Raw genomic sequence first — 23140 nt, 5'->3', positions numbered from 1 at the left:
GAAACTATTTTCCTTGCAATGCGCCATGTGTATATACCTGTCCGCTACAGGGAAAATTAACTACTGTAAAATATCTCACAAATCTCACTGAGATCCTTCATTAACTTCAAATCCATCGATGTAATCGCCACTGAAAGCAGGTTTTCTTAATTGATAATCTTCTGTTTGAGGAGGTAACATGGAGCATCCAATAGATTCATTATAGATTGCAGAGCTTATCGCCAACTCTTGATACGTGGAAGTAGAAGTTCGAATTTCCTGCAACTCAGACTGCCTTGCTGTCAAATATGTATCGTTTCCGTCCTGTCGGATTCTGTGCACAACACAGATTATGAACGCAACAACGATACCCACTGCCACCAGAGAAGAGAGCAAGGCGGTGACGAAAACCCAAGTCGGCGTTCTACTTTCTTTTATCGAATGAGCTTTACATTTGGATTCGCATTCTAATATCAGAAGACATAATATTCAAATTTTTCAATGTCTGAATATTATCTTTTAAACTCTTTCTATGAATTTGCCATTTCATTTTATAACATCGTCACAAACAATTAAGCTGAAGAGCCAACATTTACATAATTTATCTGAATGGACAATGAATAAGTATTATGCCATATCAACAAAGTGTTTCTTTATGCATAGAAAATTTACAAAAAATTTTATAAACTTTAAAAATGTAAGTTCCATATAATCTTGCCGAATAAGTTTGAAAGAAATGTCATATTGTACAACTGCACTTACAGCTGTAGTGCAGAAATAAAAATGGAGCCTCTGCTTTTTCCAGTATCATGTTAGTTATGTGATTTTTTTCTTATTTGAAGACTGCATCAAAAATCAAAGGTGATTTAAAATACAGAGCCAAAGATATCTTGTATTTTATTCCAGCGTGTCTTAAACTATTAGAATATAAAGTACCTGTCGTTAAACACTGTTGATAGGGACACAACTCCATAAAGGCACAGAACCCCTTGATCCGCTCCCCAGTTACTGTACTTGTACACCAGGAACACCCAGAACTTCGGAAACACTCACTACAACCAATGCAATTTGTAACATATCTTCTAATAAAACTGTCCGTATTAAAGCTGAACACTACACGTAAACAGACATACACCAAATTAGTTTTCCTACCTTCTATATCAACACAAGGGTATATAAACCCTTGCACATAATTGCCATTACCTTGTCGCTGCTGCCTGTAGTACATGTATACCTTAAACTGTCCTTTTAGTTTACGTTTTATTTCATTGAACGTGCATTTGTGTTTATTCACTTTGTAACATTGACCTGTGTAATTCATATCGAAAAACACTTTCTTTTTTTTACTGACGTGGCAGAGGCTTAAACATATAGAAGTCATTTTTGTCGAGCTCAAGTATTTTACCATGAGAATGAAGGATACATCATTCCAAGTGAAGTCCGTGAAGCGAAATTCATTGAACTCTGAACAAAGCTGAGGGTTATATAGAGGCTGTAGAAGGACAGTCTTGAGAGGACTAATATGGCAGACAAAGATAATTCTCTTCCTTTTACGAATCGTGTCCAGCTCTAAATCATATAACAAATCTGCATCATTGTCACATAGAATGAAAAATGTAAGGAAAACATCTGGGGTAAAATGGGAAAATGTTACACTGAGACACAAGTGGAGAACGGAATCCACTGCATGAGGGTAGACAGGTCTGGGAGAGGAAGAAGATATGACAACCAAAACAGAAAACTGCTAGAATTCATCATCATGTTCGAAGTAAATAGAGTGCTTGGTAATGATCAATGTGTTAGAAGTAACTAGAGTGACTGGTAATGATCGCTGATCAGAAGTAACTAGAGTGACTGGTAATGAACGCTGATCAGAAGTAACTAGAGTGACTGGTAATGAACGCTGATCAGAAGTAACTAGATTGACTGGTACTTGTAATGAACGCTGATCAGAAGTAACTAGAGTGACTGGTAATGAACGCTGATCAGAAGTAACTAGAGTGCTAGGTAAAGGAAAGATACAACGTAAGCACCAATGTTCAAAAAGGGTAACGCATTGATCAGTCAAGACTGAAGAAAGGAAAGGATGATAGAACATTTTAAGAAAATTATAAATAATTTTGTTCACATCCTGAACAACCGTAAGTGGAAAGCAAAGGAGAGAGAGAGTAGCCAAGATAAATTCTCGTCCATACCGAAATAATATATATCATCAAGGCTAAATTGATAAATCAAAGAATGAAATTACTTTCGATTTCCATTACTGGAATAAGAGGCGTATTTGGTCGTCTGAATGGGACAACCATGACGAAGCGGAGAATACAAAACCTTCAAATCTTAGTCCGCTTTTGAATGGTAACTGTATTTGTCTTTCCAATTAAAGAATAGAACTACTAGACATATGTAAGAGTGCGAAAGCCCTGAATTCGTCATCCATTGATAAAAATTACGACGTTTCCGAGGCATGTGTATATTGTATTTAGAAATGGACCGTCAACATTTGTCGACAACTTCCTGTAATAAATATAAATTGATATCGCTGACTTTTCTCACCGTATACAAAGGGTAGCGTGGGGGAGTCGCTAAAAAGTACGGGGGAAACGTTTTCAGCGTATGGGGGAGTACATTTTCAACGCTTCGGAGTCAGAAGGGATGCAGGAGATGGAGGGATGTAGAAGAGAAACAGCAACCATATCAAATGTATGATGTATGAAGTATACTTATGCACTTCACAGTAGAGAACAATTGGTACACGGTTTTTTTATTTATTTCTACATATTGCTTTTATTAAGTTTTATACATGTTTAATTCTAATTATACATAAAATCATCAAAATAAGTATGTCAAGAAAGTATACGGCGAAAGAAAAGTCGCAATTTAAAATGATGTACAATTGTGCGATTCCCCAATGCGTTGTGTCTTCCCAGAAACAACTCCCCCTTAAGTAACAATCATTATCTGAAGAGAAAATGTCCCCATTATTAAATTTTATTAAGTCTATTCAAGTTTTAATTGTTGCATTTAAAAGATAAACGTTTGCTTTTGCTGTTTTAACTGTCAGAGGCCCTATGCAAGTCGTAGATTGTGCAAATCATGCATGTTCTGACCACTCGATCGCCGTGAATATGAAACCTGTCAAATATTTTCGAAGTTTTTTAGAATACTAGACGTATATGGAAGCCGGACCAATGACCAAGACAAAGTTTAAATATCGCTGTCTTCCGTAGGATATTTGTTTTTTTGACTTAGTTACCCGGTGTATACGGTGTTTCTACTTCTGATACATGTAAACAATACAGTGTCTCATTTGCTAGCGTTTTTTCATCAATATTCAACATAATGTTTAATCACATATTTTAACGATTGTCCCAGAAATCTTGCTAGATTTGTACATTTTCCGACTTTTTCACAAAAGAACGCACTAAGAACTATAACTCTTCCATGGAGGAAACAGAAGATATTGATGGGATAAATACTGAGATATCGGTATAATCAATATTACTGAAAGTATTCGAAAGCGCTAATCTTTATTTTTTTAGTCTCTTTAAGTCAGATATGACCGTCCGTTGATTTGAAAATCATAAAATTGATTCTGGGGATCGAACTCGCGGCCGTAAGATTGTCAGTCCGACGTACTACAGATTACGCCACAGAAACCATTACGATTCTTCCGAAGTTTATAAAATATATAAATAAACCTTCATATAACTGACACAAAAACAAGAAATAAACAGATATTATTTCAATATAGTGATATTATTATTAGAAACTTAAGGTAAGTTTTTACGACAAAGTTTCAAACTAATCCATTATTTATTACAAATCGTTAGATCATCACGAAGTCATTAAAACGCTTTTTATATAACGCTTGATTAAAGGAAAAAAATTCTCAATGAAAATGACGCCTGCAAAACACAATCACCAGTATGAGTCGCTTTGGGACGGAAAATCCTGTCTTATTTAGAGAAAATAATCTCATGTCCAAAAGCAACTAAGCATGACACTAATTTTAGCATTAAGATTTCGAATGAGTTTTTGCATTTGCGCGCTAAGTACCGATATTTTCACGTACACAACAGAGCAGGAAAATCTGCACACCCTTTGTGTACAAGACTTTGAAAATGTTAATTAATTCAAATGAAAAACAAGAGATGTTTGTGAAACACTTATACCCCCCCCCCCCAAATAATTGGACTTTTTCTAAGTCCAAGGGGTATAACTTTGTCAAAAATTGCTATATCGTACCCAAAACAGAACTTGACCTAGATATCCTTATGATAAATATGTATACCAAATTTCATTTCAGTATGTGCAACCTCTGCGAAGAAAATGAACGGAAACTGTTGGTGGACCGACAGACAGACAGCAGCAAAGCAATATGCCCTCCATTCTTCGAAAGGAGGCATAAAAATATGTCAAAAAGATTACCTCAAAATTATCAAAAAATTACCGAGGTGAGACAAATGAGACTGTAGGAACTGGGGGAAGGATGTATGCCACAGACTCTGTCATGTGCGGTACAGTCATTTGAAAAGTTTGTTTTTTTTTTCAAGATACTGTTTCTAGAAAACAGTTAAGTAGTCTGTAAATCTAAGTAATCTCTATGGAGAAAAAGAAATGTTGATTCTTATTTGTGAGGTGAGGGAAGAAAGAGAAAAGAAATGCTGGAATGATACAAACCTCTCTGTTTTCCTGCATGAACAATTGAGCGCTAAACACCGACCAAGGTTGGTGATTTTGCTTATCTCACTGGCGCTAACAGATGTCACTTTTGGAACTTCATGACTGCACGGTACTGCTGTGTCCCTATGAAAGACAAAAGAAAAAGATGATAGTTTACATGTACATTTTATTTATATTCACATTTTTTAATTAAATTTTCTGAAAATCTTACCAAAGACAGTAAAAAAGATGTCTGATATTTTCGTTTCAAATAAATTATTCTTGTTCTTCATCAAATAAAATAAAAGGGAAATAAAAATACAAAACAATAAACTAAATTTAATTACAACGTACTTATTTTGGTACTTATTTTCACAGTCGTTGAATTTTAAGCGTTTATAACAGAGGCATAGGCACGTGTCTGATGGACACACTACCTCATTTGGTGGAAGAGAGGGATCCTAAAAATAGACAGGAACGATTTACATGTGAAGACAAAGAACTAAATACTACTCAAATACAATTAGTAAGACACTGTCATGTGCCTTGTTTGTACCTTGCAACATGGTATTTCTTCTTGCATATGTCTGCGTTTTAATATAAGAAACAGGTTTGACATTGGGACAGGGCGAAGTTCATATCCCTCTGCGTTGTTCGTAATACCATTTGTCTTGGACGGTGGCAATTTTACCTTTAATATTTTTTTTCAAATTTATTTACGATGGAATTCACCAACTCGCCTACACAAGATTACAAAACACTAACACTTTTAATGCCCCCGTATCGAATATTCGGGGGTATATAGTTTTTGCCCTGTCCGTCCGTCTGTCTGTTTGTCTGCAAAAATTTTAACCTCGCCCATAACTTTTAATTGGTTGGAGCTATGACTTTCATATTTCACATGTGTATTCCTTGTGACAAGACCTTTCTTCGGGTACCATCATATTTGACCTTTTCCTTGGAGTTTGACCCACTTTTGCAAAATTTTGTGAGACTTTAACCTTGGCCATAACTTTTGAACAATTGGTGCTTGGGGGTTTCAAACTTCACATGTGTATTCATTGTAACAAGACCTTCCTGTGGATACCAACAACTTTGACCTTTTGACCTTGACCTTGGAATTTGACCTACTTTTGAAAAACTTTAACCTTTGCCATAACTTTAGAACAGTTGGTTCTAGGGCTTTCATATTTAACATGTCTATTCCTTGTGACAAGACTTTCCTTTGTACACCAACTACTTTGACGCTTTAACATTGACTTAGGAGTTTGACCTACTTTTGAAAAAAATTTAACCTTGGCCATACCTTTTGAACAGTTGGTGCTAGGGCTTTCATACATCATATATGTAATCCTTGTGACAAGACCTTCCTTTGGATAGCAACCACTTTGACCCTTTGCCCTTGACCTAGGAGTTTGACCTTCTTTTGAAAAACTTCAACCTTGGCCATAAATTTTAAACGTTTCGTGCTACGGCTTTCATACTTCACATGTGCATTCCTTAGGACAAGACTTTCCATTGGATACCAACAATTTTGGCATTGACCTTGACCTTGGAGTTTGACCTACTTTTAAAAAAACTTTAACCTTGGCCATAACATGTGAACGTTTGGTTCTAGGGATTTCATGAACATGTGAATCACTCGTGACAAGACCTTCCCTTTGGGCCCCATTTGACATTGATCTTTATGTTTTACTTACTTTTAAAAAACTTTAACCTTCGCCATAACTTTTGAACAGTTGATGATAGGGCTTTCCAATTTCACAGGTATATTTCTTGAGACAAGACCTTTCTTTGCGTACCAACATTTTTGATCTCTTGACCTGGCGTTTGACTTGCATTTGAGAAAAGTTAACCTTCGCCATAAGCTCCCATACGGGGGCATCAGTGTTTCACAAACACATCTTGTTAAAATTTGAAAAACAATTTAAAGATAGATAATTTATGTTTTATTGCACAGTCTATTCAATGTTATATTATTAAGGATGCAACTCTATGTAAAGTACTACTCTGAATGTAATCTGTTCCTTTTTATTTTCAATATCTCTGCATGGCTGTCTGTATAGTATCCCCTCTGACGTCAGAGATCTGGAAATCCGCATTTCCTGAAAGTTTATTATACTTAAATAAAAACTCTTAAATTAAATATTCCATTTCATTTTTAAAACTAATTATAGTATTTGATGTGAATACAGAATATTTCGGAGATAATTTTTATCATATCGAAACGTGTTAGACCTTGTGGGTAATGTGAATCGGATTCCTGGCCCCATTCATTGTCTCTGTGAAGTATGGATGCATCACCAAAAACCCGCTATCGTCTATTACGATACAGCTGAACAATGAGAGAAAAAAATTAAACAACACAAAAAACCCAGAATGCTTAAAAGCTACAAGATTATCATGTTTTAAGTACGAGGACCGTTCAAAAGCTACGCGGACTCTGCTATTACTCACTCTTAGGGCCGGTACACACGGTAAGGCTTGCCTTGTGAGTCATGGAACTTAAGTTCTAACCTTACCGTATGTACACTCTTAATACACATTTTTTCGAGCCTTACAAGGCTGACTTACAAATAGAGCACTGCTCTATTTCTTAATACAAACTTAGCTGACCTTCTCTTCGCAGCCAATGAAAATCATTCACCCAAGTGTCAATTTATTTTTATCAAACCATGCAGGTGGGTAAATTGAAGTAAACACAAAATTATTTTCAAAAAAGTTAATGAATGTATTCACAAATACTTCCTCTAAGAAGTGTGAATGCATTGGTTAATAAAATTATTACAGCGCCCTAGTAATATCGTCTTCTACTTTAATGAATGAATGCACTGTTGAAGGCTGAAAAAACGTGGAATATATGGAAATGTTGTTTATATTAAATATTGTAAGTCTTGCCTTAGTGTGTGGACATAAAAACCGTACAGCCTGCAAAAACGTAAGGTTTTAGACTTAAGGCAAGCCTTACCGTATGTATCGGCCCTTACGGACAACAAATAATAATGAAATTTTACAAAAACGTATTTTTTTTAAACATTCCAGTAAATTTTGGGCAATTTTTTCAAAAATTAATCATTCCTAAAATTATTGCTGTTTTGATATAACTGATGCTGATATACGGCGCACAACAAAAATTTTGAAAAACAAACGTGTGGGATGAAAAGTTTCCCAGTGTGTACACACAGGATACGTGCTACCCACATTGATCTGTGTAACATCGCGCTTTGAATGCTGGGAAATCCCGTGACGTCGAAGATTTTACTGCACTGTGACTTTATATGTTATGCCAAATAGCCGAAAATTGATATCAATATAAAATATTTTGATATAAAATTTTGATGACCATGTCATAAGAAACGTTTCTTTTATATTATGTGTAACTCTTTGCTTGATTATGTCGTCAAATATTTCTTTTTCTATTTAACACGTTCGCGTAATTTTTGATCGGCCTTCGTATATACAATTATTATAACTTTACGAAAAACGAAATTTTGATTATTATTATTATTATCATTATTATTAAATGATTATTTTATGGACAGAGATGATACCACTTTTTGTAAACGGTGGAGGACGTTTTCTATCAAACAAATATTAAATATGGCTACAGTTTAAAATATTCCTGTCTTATAATACCACCTGAATTCTGTCCTATTCCTACACACAGGATACAAATCTAGTAGGATCTGATGAAGGAAATAAACGGAGAGATCCGCTCCCACCACGGCTTCTCCCTTACCACTACCACGAGATCTTTAATATATATATATAAATATATATATATATATATATATATATATATATATATATATATATATATATATATATATATATATATATATATATATATATACTTGACAAAATTGATAGTGCACTATCAGAGAAAACTAATATTTTACTTTTTCAAAACTTGTGTGTTATGTATTTGATATATAATAAAAATATGAGGTATTTATATGTCTTAACTGATAAATAACTACATAGTTTAATGAAGCGTAAACATTTCATAGAAAAAAATTAAAATAGTGTCCATACTTTTTTGAAAGAATAAACTATTTTTTTTTCTTTTGTGTTCGTGTTCTTTATGTTTGTATTAATTAAAAACTCAGAAAAAAGTTATACCGTATGCGGTGTTTGAACCTAGAAGAGCGTGCTAAAGCAAACATTATGGTGTCAGCAGGGATTTCCTTTGGGGAAATTTGTAAGAAATGAAAACAATTGAAAGATTATTAACTCCTCTAATAAAATATTATTGCAAAGAGGTTAACAAACATAAAAATGTTTACTATAGATAGCCATAGCATTAAGTAACGGTACACAATAATTTGAATTTTGTTCCACAAAATTGGACCAATCGGAAGTTGGGTGAATTTGGTGTGGACACAAAGGCACTGGATGATTTCAACGCGATATGATAGTCAATAGCAGTATGTTATTTGATTATTTTCTGTGAGACTGCTTCTGTGGCAATCTCACGGACCACTTTTGGTGATCACCAACTTCATATCTGGGCAAAAAAGCGTAATGCACGTCGGAAAATTTGTTTTCGGGGAAGAGGTTATTTAAGGGTCTATCAATGCCAAAGATTGCATATTATATACTAGTACCGATCAGACAAATGTTCAATTCATAAAGAAGAATAACAAGTGGTGCGTTAGCAGATTTGTTTAGGTGTATATATAAAATGATTGCTATTGCATTAATTATTATAAATTTTACATCCAGTTTCCAATATAGGTTTTGACAATACAGGCAGTCTTTACTTGTTCCTTCCTATTAGAATGGTGCGTGACAAAGTGATGACCCTCCCCATTCCTCCCAAATCCTCATACGGCGGAGACACAACGTTGACTGTTTTCTGTGATAATGTTTTTCGATACCTGTTTCCAAGTAAAAAAAAAAAAGATTTAAAAAATCATGATCAGAATAATTGTTTAAATAAATTGATAAATATTAAGATCTCTTATCCTTCCTTTCTTAAGAAGATTGAATTATTTTCTTTAATCAACAAAGAATATTCACCAAGTCTCTCAAACTAGAACTCCAGTCAACTTGAACGCACATAAGAATGATATTTTTATTTTACAATACGTTCTATTTCTACTATGGAAGAGTTATACTTCTTAGTGCGCTCTTTTGTGAAAAAGTCGGAAAATGTACAAATCTCGCGGGATTTCTGGGACAAACGTAATATAAACATGTAAACAATATGTTGAATATCGCTGAACAATTCCTAAGAAAATGCAAATGAAATATTTTATTGTTGTGGACTTTATATACATCAAGAGTAGGAATGACAACGATATCAATTTATATCTATTGTTGATCGTATATGTATCTATTTATCGTATGGTACATCTAAATACAATACACATGCCTCGGAAATGTCGTATTTTTATTAATGGATGATAAATTTAGGGTTCTCGCTCTCTTACATATGTCTTTTAGTTCTTCTATTCTTTAATTGGAATGACAAATACATTTAACACTTAAAATTGGATTGAGATTGGCATGTTTTGTATTATTCGCAAAGCCATGCTGTCCCAGTAAGACGACCAAACGCGCCTCTAATTTTGAAGAGTTCACTAATGGAAATAAAACGTATTGATAACACATACAGAGGTACGTGGTACATTTATTCATTCATTTAATATGCAACATATGATATAAAGTAAAATTAAAAGATTTTATTCTTTTAAATTTCTGACGACCTTTATTTTTTCTACAAAACCTACTTATTACATCAACACAAAAAAATGAAGGTCACATATCACATGTGTTGTTAATCAGTTTAAACAGGACAATCACAATATTATAAATTTGATTACCAGGGCCTCAGTTTGTGGTCGTAATCATCAGGTAATCGGACCCCTGGGTAAATCCTCTCTATACCGGCTTCTGTCATCACGTATCGCCATATCAGCTGAGATCCGTGACGAGAACCTATTCTCCAAAAATGTTCGATTGGAGAGGTGGCTCTAATGGAGTTTATCGCCGATTTCTGGTGGTAAATAAGTTAACTTAAAATTACAAATATCGCGAGAAAATGTCTGTCAAATTGGGGGGAAAATAGAAATTTCCGTGGATATGCAATATATTGAAAGGATATCTTTCATTTCTTGTAGATTTTATGTCAACACTTCACTATTTTTAAGCCTTGATTTTGCATTTTTACAGAATTAAAGGGGTAAAAAGATTAAATCATGCCTTATTTCAGCCTGCAATTGTACAAAGAAAATAAATTCATATGGTACCATGGATTCATTATGAACACATAAATATCAACAATAAAACAAAACAAGACATGAGGACGACATCTCATCGTTCGTTTGATTTTTTGGGTCCCTTGAGTCACTCTGAAACAGGTGACCTGTTACTTTTTCTCTCCGTCGTCATCTGTCGTGAGTCGGTCGTAAACTTCTGAACATAGTGAAAATGCATAAATACTTTTACTTCTCTCCCCCTGTATATATTTAGAAGATAAACTAGGTGTCTGGTTATGCTAAGCAAGGGTGCCTCTTCCATAATTAGGGCGGGGCTCTTATGATCATATAATGAAACTATATATGTTCTTTGAAAATCTTCTCTGCTTCAGGGTATTAATTATAAGGACAAACAAAGTGCATACATGTAGTTATGATTAGCAAATGTGCCTCTTCCAAAATTGAGAGAATTAGAGAGACCAATGTCAGAGGGAATGCAATTAGCATTATAATTATAGTGTTTAAGCACTTTTGTTTTGTTTAATCAGAATGTTGATAGTGACAAATAGGGGTAGGGGTAACATACAAGTAAATAGATCAACTTTAACTTTTGTAACTGAGTAATAGACTAATTAATTTGTTGATCCCTGATCATATGATTTCTCTTGCGTTTGGGCTACATAGCTTGGATCATTTATCACCAAAATTTCATTTAATGGATCTTTAAATCACCTCTTTTGAAATATGGTTTCAACATGCAAAGATTGATACTAGCTCGTAATTACATGTATTTCTTAATTAAACATCATATGCAGGCGATAGGGGAATATTACTAAATAATAAATAAATACATGTAACAAGTTGGTGATGGAAAAGCCGTTTTGGAAGTCATCCCATTTGTCATATAACTTAGTTGTTACTGTAGATTCCTAAATATACGCGAGGAATAAATTATCGCGTAATTACGCGAGGAGCACCGCTCGCGAAATAAAACTACTCGCTTTTATTTTTATGGTGTTTTAATGTATGTAAAATCTCTAGATAAATCACCCATTCGCGAATTATTTTTCTCGCAATTTGACGTCATTCGGCCATTTCGCGATATTAAGTACTCGCGTAAAATAAGGAATCTACAGTAGTTGACCATAATCGTCCATGATCAGTAAAAAATCAAAACGGATGATAAAGAAAGATTTTAAAAGAAAACATTTTAAACCAATAGCCACTGTGGTGTAGTATATTGTGCGATTTTTATTGTTTTCTGAAAACACAGTGGGTGAAATATGAAGATAACGAACAGTAGTCAATTTCAGAAGTGCACTGAAACAATACAGATTTGGAGCTAAGAAAACAAGGGCACCTAAAAACATCAGAGGTGAGATCAGGTGCCATTGACGAATAAGCATCCTCTGTCTACCCCTCTGTCCTGCTGTGTGCTTCTTGTCATGATCAAACGTATAAATCCGTAAACAATTCAGTGTGAAAATAATAGCCTAACAACAATCGACTTAACGCTAAATTGAATATTTAAACAAGGTCATTGTATACACCATAGAATTTGCCAAATGTTGTCTTTCGACGAAACTGTTGATATCCTTGTATCATCACTTATTTGTTAATAGCTTGTCTCTCTTTAGAAATTGTTCGTACGTGGAACATGTTCTTGCATATCGAATAAACTGGGAGACATGAACTTCATTTAAGCATTGAATTCTTATTTTTGGATGTCTTCGGTCCTATAACACACCTGGCCTTGCCAAAAAATTGAATACCGCGCGTTAGCGCGGTATGATAAATTTGTAGGCACGGCCAGGTGTGTTATACGACCGAAGACATCCCAAAAATAAGAATTCAACGCTTATATTTACATTCTCTTATTTTCTCCATAATTGTTTATTTCGTGAATTTTTATTATGACTTTAGCGCCTTTCATAACTGGTGTGCTTAGTAGACGTAAGAGCCATTTGTGACGTGGAAAGTTAATTAACGCAAATGAACATTACGAGGGAAAAAATAACAAATTGATTATAAACACACAGTTGTTGTATTTTTACTTTTATTTAATAGCGTAATTGGTTTTTTTTATTAAACTGAGTCAAAACAATAAACATTTTGGTTATCCTAGAGTATTCAAAATGCATATAGTTCCTATTTTGTGTTCTACCGCGCAGTGACAAGATTTCGTATGTGTTATAGAGATTTGAACGTTGAAGATTTCTAATGGATTCATAAAGAAAATCACACTGAATGTAAATATATGCAGGTGATAATGGTATATTAGTGTACATAAATAAATGAAGCTGGCGATAGAAAAATTGAAGTCATCACGTTTATCATAAAATTTTGTTGTTAGTGTGCCATTAGTGTCCTTCTCTAGTAAAATATCCAAATAGGTAATAATAGATTTCAACACATACAATACTGTTATATTAGGTTCGTCCAGTGTTCGTCAGAAAAATGCAAGAAAATATTAAGCATTGAGACCCAAACCTTTTCATCGATCGCCTCTTTTAAACTTTGTATCACTTTGATGAGATGGGGGTGGGGGGGGTCACTTTTCAAAGGGGGTCAATTTCTTCTAAGTTGCACGTGTAGAAAACTAACCCCTAGGGTTCTTTTTCTACAAAAAAAACCCTCAGTTTTCTACGGCAAGGGAGTTATTTTTCGGGGATCAGTTTTCGTCTTTACACCGGATTAGACAACATTCCTAATAAGACAACATTTAAAACAATTGAATTTACTAAAAGAAACTAAACGTTAACATCGTATTAAGCAAGATATCGGAATACACAAACCTGTATTAGACAATATTCACTGTAATTGTTACATTTTATTCGCAAGAATTTCTTTTTCACTTGCCAATTTCCTTTGCCAAAACACAGTTAACGCAAACACGGAAATTTATCTCGCTAAAAAAAAATCTTAATTTTAAATATAATTGAATATTAATTGCATAAAGGTTGCATCTGTAAACAGCATTTAAAAAATAAAAGACCGTCCTCTGTACATCTTTTTGCATATACTGGATACAACATAGCAAAAACTAAAATCGAAAAAATCATTCTAATCGCACATCATTCTAACTATTTTCTTTAAATATCATTACGTGTCAGTTACATCTCTCGTTCATTCTGTCTTTGTGAGTATATTACTAGCATGTGTGCATTAAAATTGGTGTTGATTTAAATTAGGAAAAACTATATACTAACTTAACTACACATCGGTCGTGTACAACAAATTCTTTTATTAATTTGCAATTTAAATTTGGTCGATAATTTCTGCAAGTAAAACAGGTATGTCTCTACTATTGTTTTGCATTCGTCCATTGAACTGTCCTTTCATTTTATATGCATGTACTTTATTTTGCCAAAAAAAGAAGATCAGATTCTGCAATATGACTTACTGGTACCGGTAGTTTTTTGGGGGTTTTGGGGTTTTTGTTTTTTTTTTGATTGACATTTCTCATTTAATCTAGGTTGCAAAATTATGTTTGGCAAAAATAATATATTGTCAAGGACCTACATACTATATACTAGGTCGTTTTCTGATCCAGCGGTTCTTGAGAAGAAGATTTTTGAAGTTTTTTACGCTATATGTTCCTGTGTAAAAATTGATCTTCTACTGTGATTCCAGCTTATCCCCGGGGTCATGATTTTAACAATTTAGAAATTGCACTATGTCGGGAAGCTAAGATTTTAAGTTGAAAAGTATTTACCTTGAATCCAGGATTGCTTTGGATAACACCAGATATATATTGTTCGTATAGGTGAACTTCAGCCTCAGTTTCTTTTGCATTTATATAGCTATAAATACTCTCGTATGCATCTCCCGTAAACTTGATTGTTGTCTTCTCTAGAACAAAAATGAAATAAATAACTAATTTTAAGTTATATATTATTTTTTATTTTTACATGTCGAAAACGTATATCGAAGAGGGGGTGCTGTTGTCTACATTTTAACATATCTCACACAATTTTTCAGTCAATGAATTTGTAGCTATTATAAACGCAGAGGGTGGAACAAACCTAGAATAAAATTAAAACATGGGAACAATGATAAGTGTACATATAATTTGGAATAAAATTATTATTCATATAAAATTATTATTCATACCAATACTCTGTAGCTCTGCCCATAATGAGCATGAAGACGGTTTATAATTAGGCAGTACTTCATCAAGACACATTCATCTGTTCAATAATATTACATAAGAATGTATGCTCAAGTCTATAGCTTTCTTTTTTGCAAATAAAAGAACTTTTCCCAATTTTTCCGTTCAATTAGCTACTTTGACACAAAAGAGTAGTTTCAACTTCGGTTACTTATTCTCAAAATATTTTTCACATTTATTTTTTCTACTAACAGACATGCATGTAAGTTGAAATTATGTGCGGCCTGGTTATTTTGAGGTATTTTGATTGACATATTTCGTACTAAATGTAAGGCTCACGGTGGGAGTGGCCGGTCGACAGGGGATGTTTACTCCTCCTAGACACCTGATTCCACTAACCAAATTGTTTTTATTTTATTTTACAAATTTCTCCAAAGGAAGATCCTGCAGACTCACGCTTTTCTAAGGTCAAATGCCGTATACGGTTTATTTTTTTCCTTAGCTTTTAATTAGGAAAACAAACATAAAACAAAAAATAGAAAATATTTCTCCAAAAAGTGTGAACACGATTTTCATTTTTTTTCTATGAAATGGTTTTGCTTCAGTCGACATTGTAATTATTTATCTGTTAAGAATTTTAATGCCTCATTTTATTACTATAGTAACATATTTGTATATCAAATACATCATAAACAAGTTTTGAAAAGTTTGGTGGTGTGTTACACATGTAGCAACTTTGTCTAGTGTGTGTATAATTGGATTAATACCCATACACGAAATATTTGTTCTTTAGAGCATTGTAAGACATCAAGATTATTTCTAGTTTCATGTAATGCAATGGTATCCAAGGCAAGATTAAATGAAATTCGATTTCTCTAGAAATGTGTGTGTACTTTTATAGGGTACAATGTGTCAGTTTTTTACAAGACCGTTTTTAAGACTTAAAAAAGTTAAATTATACTGATATGCATAAAATGAAAATTACTACAAGAAAAGATTTCAATTTCAAGTTACATTTAGATTTTTTAATTAAAAAATAATTTTCAGAGCTATCATTCCTGGCTGAGGAGCACATATTCTTAATGTGTATTTTAAAAAAAAATCAATATCTCTTAAAATAAAGTTTTTGTCCTCTACTGCGATAGGAAACAATGACTTTGGCGACAGAAATTATAACGTAATGACAGAATAAATTTATTGACAAAAGAACTTTGTAGGTATCTCTGACTTCAAGTCCTGTGGATAAGCATTATACGACCTTCTGTAAACCGAATGCACCCTGTTACCTTTACGTACCTAGACGATGTCAAACGCAGAAATTTTCTATATTATGTACTTGTATTTATCATTTTAAGATAAAAAGTAGTTCCGTACCCTTAGTTGCATATCTGTTGAAATGTCTACATGCTACTGTTGGCCATTTTGTTAAATCCCAGCGATGATACAAAAAATCCCCTTTTTTAGGACTCAGAGTTTTTAGGGTCTTTATAGTACCATTCCACTCCATCACAACACACAAGGACAAGTTACTTCCTCTTACATTTATCTGTTTAAATACGAAATACTTAAAAATAAAACTTAATTCATTTCTTATGGCTGATAGCATATTAGGTAATTAATGTTTTGAATACAATTCAGCATGCATTACTGGAAATTTTGTTTTACTGCTTACTTTCAAAATATTGAATATTGATTTTCGTTTAACAATCTTATTTTCTTTAATTTAAATAAAGGTCAGTGTTACCGGGGTCCATGTATATAAAGCGTCAATTGTACTTGACAAGTCCCCGTCTCTAAGTCTATCGCCTCTACTCTCTATCATTGTCGTTTGTAAAAGTTTATGACCACTCTGACCCCTGTAAAATTGAGAAAACAATCTTTTGGAGAATCTATTGGTCGCAACATTTATGCAAAGGGACTCGTTTTGAAGATGCTTGACTTTCTTCAGCTTTTAATTTTAGAAACGTTACAAAAAAAATTAAAAGCATCATACATTGATTTTTCGTTAAAAAAACCAGTTTCAGAAAATCTTTAATATATGATATACACGAAAACTGTTACTTTCTTTTTCATCGAAGTTATTACTTGCTCAACATCTCCGGAAGTTTCAAAGTTGTAGATGTTATTGACGTCATAGCTTTTTGTGTATGCATCACGCGGATCTGGAAAAAGCGGATGCACCAGAGTTCGCTCTTTGCCATCGATGATAAATGCGTAAGAATGTTGTCCACGTTGTAAATAAGTTATCTCTGAGACAAGCTCACTCAAGCGAATGTCTGCACATACTACACCGATAAACTGTCCTTTGTGCCCAATGGGTAAACAGCCCGAAATCACAAACTCTAAAAATAGTAAGAACGAAACTTCTACTGGTCATTTGAATGTATCAATGAACTCTTCCTACATTAAGGTATAGTCATTAACGGACTACCGAAGAAAACCCATATGTCCCGATTATCAACAATGATTTCCCCACATATTACCCTATTTAGTTTGGAATTAAGGCCACACTTTTGATTAGTGAGTGCACAAATTACTATATGTACTTTATTTCAGTTTATAAATGAAAGCAGAAAAGCATCAACAAATTGAAGAAGTAAAATACCTTTGCTTATAAAATCTTTATAAGGAAGGGTATATGTCGGAATCTGTGATATAGGTATACCGGTGCTATTGTAATACATCCCCATGGCCTCTCTTAGAGAGGATCCCTTGAGATCCTGAATAATAGTGCAACTTCCATTCTGGAATGAAATAAAATGAAAAATCATTATTTTATTTTTCAAATAATAAGACCAATAAAGAAAAAACACAAAGACAAGAACAAAACTAACTTATCTTTGGAATGATTGATTTGATTGCATGTGCAAATGAATAGAACTATAATGCAAAAATCTATTTAAAAAAAAAAGTGTATGTGCACTTTAATTTCTCGACTTATTGTTTTTGGAAAGAATTGAAGTATGTCAAATGTATTAAATTGAAGCACCTTTCTTCGAATTCTTCGAAAGCTTATTCCTTTTTGTAGGAAGTAATTGGGAAAGATAATCGTGTACAAGGTGAAGAAAAAGAACACTGATCAATCTCATAGATCTGGTAAAGAATACAAATCGTGAACAAGGCAATAACAAGGACCTCTGGAAACACCAAGGGTGGGATCAGGTGCCTAGGAGGAATAAGCATCCCGTGTCGACAGGTCTCACCCGCCGTGACCCCTCTTCATTGATCAGGTTAACGGGTACTCCATAGTCAAAATGGTATAAAAACAATGGCCTAACAGTTGATGGAAATATGTCAGTCAAAAGTCAAAATATCAACCAACGATAGGTTGTAGTTGCAAATAATTAATGTCATTATAAAGACAATACATTTGTAGAATTTACGGAATGCTGACTTTAAACGGGATAGTTGAAAACTCTGCAACAACAACTTATTTAATTTGTCAGAAGTCTGTCTCTGTTTAAAAAATTGTTTGTGCTCAGAACATGCTCTTGAATATCAAATCAATAGACATGAATACTACATGCAGATGAGAATAAAATATATCGATAATAATATAAATAGACAAAAGCTTAAGTCATCCCGATTTAGTTAAGTTGTTAGTCATTAATGTCTTATGTCATAAAAGTATGAAGCAGATGTGGCGCAGACCCTGTGGTGTCCTTTATTTCGAGGTCACTTGAACATATATCTAGTTAACATATGAATGAAAATTATTTTTGTTCATTGACAAAGAAATCATCGAAAAGTCAATGATCTCTTGAAAGTATTGAATTTTCCCGAGAAAAAAAACAGTTTGAGTTGGTTCTTTCTCGGAACATAATCAACGAATGTACCTTCCCAAAAATAAAGAAAAGGTGTGCGTCAGTTCAAAAGTGGTGAAAACGATTATAGGCAATTCATGCCTGCTCTTTATTCCAATTCATGCCATGAATAAAATATTTTTAAGACAAACAGTTCATTAATATATTTTTTTTGCTCATATAATCAACATTTATACATCTTATAACTGTAAAAATTGTACTGAGAAAAATTGCAATTATAAAAAGAGCATAACATGAAAAAAAGAAGCCAATTTGTAGCAAACAAAGTAGTCTGTGGCAGAATGGTTATGCTTGCCGGATGCATCGTGTGGAATCGACCGTAATCGGCTGCAGTCAGTCATAAACAAAAATAATTGTCTGAATCTTAACTTCCATAGATTATACTGATGATTTAGTCTACAACCAACCAGAATGCTTGAAGACCTTAACTTTAATATATGAAATTTCAATGATCGAATTTAAGTTACCAACAAGACATTCACTGAAAATCATATCCCACCCCCGAAAGATGACATTGACAAAAGAGGAAAACATCACGGGGAAATGCTGTATACAACTCTGATTGTGCCGACGCTCATGTAGAAGAAAAAGAAATCACTCAGATGTAATATGCTATCACTCTTCCTTATGTTGCTAGACATGATAATGTTAGAAGAAAAGAAAATGTGAGGTTTCAAAAGTAAACTGGGGGATTAACTAAGCAACAGATGAATCTGTAGCGTCATCCAACAAAAACAAAATACGAAAGACAACAGACAATCTCTCCGAAGAAACCCAAGTGAACCGATCTAAATTTAAAATCAAACTGTATTAATTTGGTATTGACATAGAAACTTTTATGTGATAATATATCTAAAACTAAGTCCAACCATGTCCGTAGAGACTTAGGAGACGATAGAAATTTAGATCGATGAATAGATGCTTTTGTTAACTTTTAATATCAAATAATGTATGTTTTGGATTTCGTACAATTTTTAGATTTTGTAAAATTGAGAGAAAAACACAGAACCCCTTACAATTTTTTGAGGTTTATTTATCTTACCCTAATGGACCCAAATGACTCCTTATTCAAGACTTGAGTGGACATATTCCTCAATAACTCTCTTACATGGCTACTCAGACCTAAAACGTGACAACAATAAAGATTTTAAATTATCAATCAACATGAAAAGATTTAAAAGTAATTATTGTCTTAATTTCAACATGTCTAATTAATTTGAACTTTCAATTAGAACATGTCTACAGAGGTTTAATGTTTTAAATGGCAAAAATAAGCATAAAACTCATATTTCTGCGTAAAATCTCCTTGAAATCCATCACTCCAGTTAATATAAAAGACCGTATTGAGTTTGCCTAATTCTTATTTTATTTTTGAATGTTTCTCTCGACCAAACAAAGTCTCTGTGCGGTAATGCAAATGCATTAGGAAACGACGTGTTTCCTCTTCTCTTCCTTATATTGTTTATGTTGATGAACCCGTTTTAAAAACTCTCTCAATCATTCTTAATATGTATATCATCCATTAAGTGCACAAATCAGCATTGATAACCATATTTCGAATGTGTGACCGTTCACGGTAGCTCAGTCGGTAGAGCGCTCGCTCCGTGATCGGGAGGTTCGAATCTCGGCCGCGACTGACATAAGTCGATAAAAAATGGGTAGCAATTGTTCCTTCGCCATGCGCTAGGCACTTTGAAGTGAAAGTTGCGGGTCCTTCGGATGAGACATTAAAAACCGAGGCCCCGTGTCACGGCAGGCGTTTGCACGATAAAGATCCCACATTGCTCAATGGCCCTGAGTGCCGAGTAAAGGTCAAAATTTGAAGCCCTACAACGGTATATGGTGACGTCTCTATATGAGTGAAAAATTCTCGAATGGGACGAAAAACAACATACAATCAATCAATCAATCGAATGTATGAATCAGTGTGGATAGCCACATAGACCTGATGATATACAGTATGTGAAAAGCTACATTTTCTTCTCCCTATAACGTACGTGTGGAACAGTTTGGACAGCATCATGTACATTTACCTCTCCTTGTACCGCATGTGTGAATCAGTCTCAAATTGGATAGCCTTGTTTACCTGTCCCTAAACTTACGTGTGAGAAGCGACATTTTCCTCCCCCAATTTCGTGTGGTGGATCAATTAAGATAGCCATATTTACGTTTTTCTATACATTATATGTGGATAATCTCATTTACCTGCCTTAACCGCACTTGTGGATAGCTTTCATCTCCCTATGACGTTTGCATGGATCACTTTAGATAGATTTACATATTTACGTGAACGTGTCCCTATTTGTGTGTGTGGATCAGTTTGGATGTGCGAATTAACCTGCCCTTTAACCGTACGTGTGATTAGCCCCATTTTCCTCTTTTTATGCTTGTTTGGATCAGTTTGGATTGCCTAATTAACCTGTCCTTTAACCGTACGTGTTGATAGCCACATTTTCCTCTCCCTATGCTTGTCTGGATCAGTGTAGACAGCCACATTTACTGTTTGTGTGGATCAGTTCACTAATTCAAACGACACATTTCACCTCCCTACACCGTATGTGTTAAAAGACACATTTCATTCCCTATAACTCGTGTATTGATCAGTTTGGATAACCATATTTACTTGTCTCTATATCACATGTGTGGAACAGTTTGGAAAACATCATTTACCTGACGTTTGTGTGAATCAGTTTGAATAGCCTTTCGTCTGTCTTATACGATACATGTATATGTGGATCAATTTAGATACCCTTATTTATCTTCCCTAACCGTATGTGTGGAATGCTATGTGTGGATCAGTTTAGTGTAGCCATATTTACAAATCCCCTATACAGTATGTGTGAATTAGTTTGAATACTTATATTTACCTGTCCCTACACCGTATGTATGGATAACCACTCGATTTTGAAGCTGACTGTTCTTTTCCCTAATGACTTCTAGCGGATTGTCCTCCCCTGTGTTGTCTCCATCAGTCACAAATAAAATCACCTGGTCTACAAAAATTATTGTTTAAATTCTTTCCTGTTAAATGGTATCAAAATGATAACATTTTCGAAAATAATTAGTCATGTACCTCTTTCGTTATTTTTATTAGTTGAATTGTTTATGAGGTACTCAAATGCTTTACGTAGTCCTGCTGCATAGTTGGATCCTTCACTTGTGCCAACTGAGCTGATGAAACCTTCGAGGTATTGTTTTGTTGTTCTGGTAGCAGGTACTAACATTTCGCCGTAGCATGAATTTGGTGTGTGTGCAGTATTGTTAAATACCACAATTCCAATCTGTATAAACAAAGTATCTATTGAAATGGGCCTTAATAAAAGCCAAATTAGTAATGCCAAGGCAAGTACATGCACTTTTTATATTATACTAAATAGTCTTCTTTAAGGTCACCTTTACCAACATCCTAGAATGTCATTCGTTTACCATGCTTCACACATGAATTAATTTTGAAATATCCCTTTCTCTTTATATCAAAACCCAGGGTCAATTTCTTAAATTTGTTGTCAAGAGCGCATGATTTTATCCTGTAAAAATTATAATGTAAGCATTATTGTAAGAATTATAAAATTTCTAATATTTGTTGAAATTGTAAATCCTTAAATGGATAGGGCCAAGGGAAGGGTTCAATGGTTAAATAACAATTAATGGAATCCACCATCTAGTTCCAAGAAGTTAAATTATAAACATTGAATTAATACGAAATCAATATCATGTTGTTAACACAAACCATGGATTCTTGTGCAGGAATGAGGCGACAAATAATTATCCGATCCTCTATGTGGGGAATATCAAGGGAGATCAAGTCTAAGTTCAAGTAACATTGTATGAACTGTTTGTAAATTATTTGACAAAAAGCTTACAATCCCTTACGTAACATGAAATATATTGAGATAACTCACAGAAGCTCAAAAGTCCATTCAAACAATACAAATCAGGAGCAGAGTAAACATGGACCTCTAAAACATCAGAGGTGGGATCAGGTGCCATGGAGGAGTGAGCATCCCCTGTCGACCGGTCACACCAGCCGTGTGCTCCTTGTCATGATCGGGAAATAACGGGAAAATCCGTCGACAAATCAGAGTGTAAATAATGGTCTAACAATTAGTATGAAAAACGTCAGTCAGCATTTGACTTTGTGATAGATTGTAATTGCTGACAAGGTCATTGTATCGACCATAGAACTTATGACTTTAATGGAAACACTGTTGATATTCTTGTTTGACATGTGTTCTTTCAAGGTGATCTTTACAAAAATGTAAGACTGGACAGAACCTTCATTCAGATAGGCTCACTTGCCTCTTAGATCCTGGCCTTGATAGTTTTAAAATTAAAACTAGAGTTACTAAGATGAACATTAA

The 23140-nt window shown here is 34.0% G+C and overlaps 1 protein-coding gene across 1 annotated transcript in view; it reads right to left on the bottom strand.

Moving 5' to 3' along the window:
• Positions 1-1723: 1723 nt before the first annotated feature.
• LOC133186484 (VWFA and cache domain-containing protein 1-like) overlaps positions 1724-23140 on the bottom strand; it is a 30140-nt gene continuing 8723 nt past the window's right edge. Inside the window, exons 6-22 of the mRNA XM_061321722.1 lie at positions 21907-22060; positions 21647-21772; positions 19822-19901; positions 17561-17699; positions 17003-17297; positions 16700-16811; positions 16330-16501; positions 14560-14696; positions 10470-10642; positions 9405-9521; positions 8281-8382; positions 6880-6976; positions 6651-6746; positions 5198-5332; positions 4996-5102; positions 4660-4785; positions 1724-1982 (exon numbers count right to left, since the gene is read on the bottom strand). Of these exons, the coding sequence (XP_061177706.1) occupies positions 1724-1982; positions 4660-4785; positions 4996-5102; positions 5198-5332; positions 6651-6746; positions 6880-6976; positions 8281-8382; positions 9405-9521; positions 10470-10642; positions 14560-14696; positions 16330-16501; positions 16700-16811; positions 17003-17297; positions 17561-17699; positions 19822-19901; positions 21647-21772; positions 21907-22060 (2427 nt within the window). The remainder of the gene's footprint in view (positions 1983-4659; positions 4786-4995; positions 5103-5197; positions 5333-6650; positions 6747-6879; positions 6977-8280; positions 8383-9404; positions 9522-10469; positions 10643-14559; positions 14697-16329; positions 16502-16699; positions 16812-17002; positions 17298-17560; positions 17700-19821; positions 19902-21646; positions 21773-21906; positions 22061-23140) is intronic.

The sequence above is a fragment of the Saccostrea echinata genome, unplaced genomic scaffold (genome assembly GCF_033153115.1).
Source record: "Saccostrea echinata isolate AGI-Se365-2 ecotype Australia unplaced genomic scaffold, CSIRO_AGI_Sech_v1 ptg000014l, whole genome shotgun sequence".
Taxonomy (NCBI): Eukaryota; Metazoa; Mollusca; class Bivalvia; order Ostreida; family Ostreidae; genus Saccostrea; species Saccostrea echinata.
The sequence above is the reverse complement of the archived record's forward strand: the minus strand, read 5'-3'. Positions and strand labels throughout refer to the sequence as shown.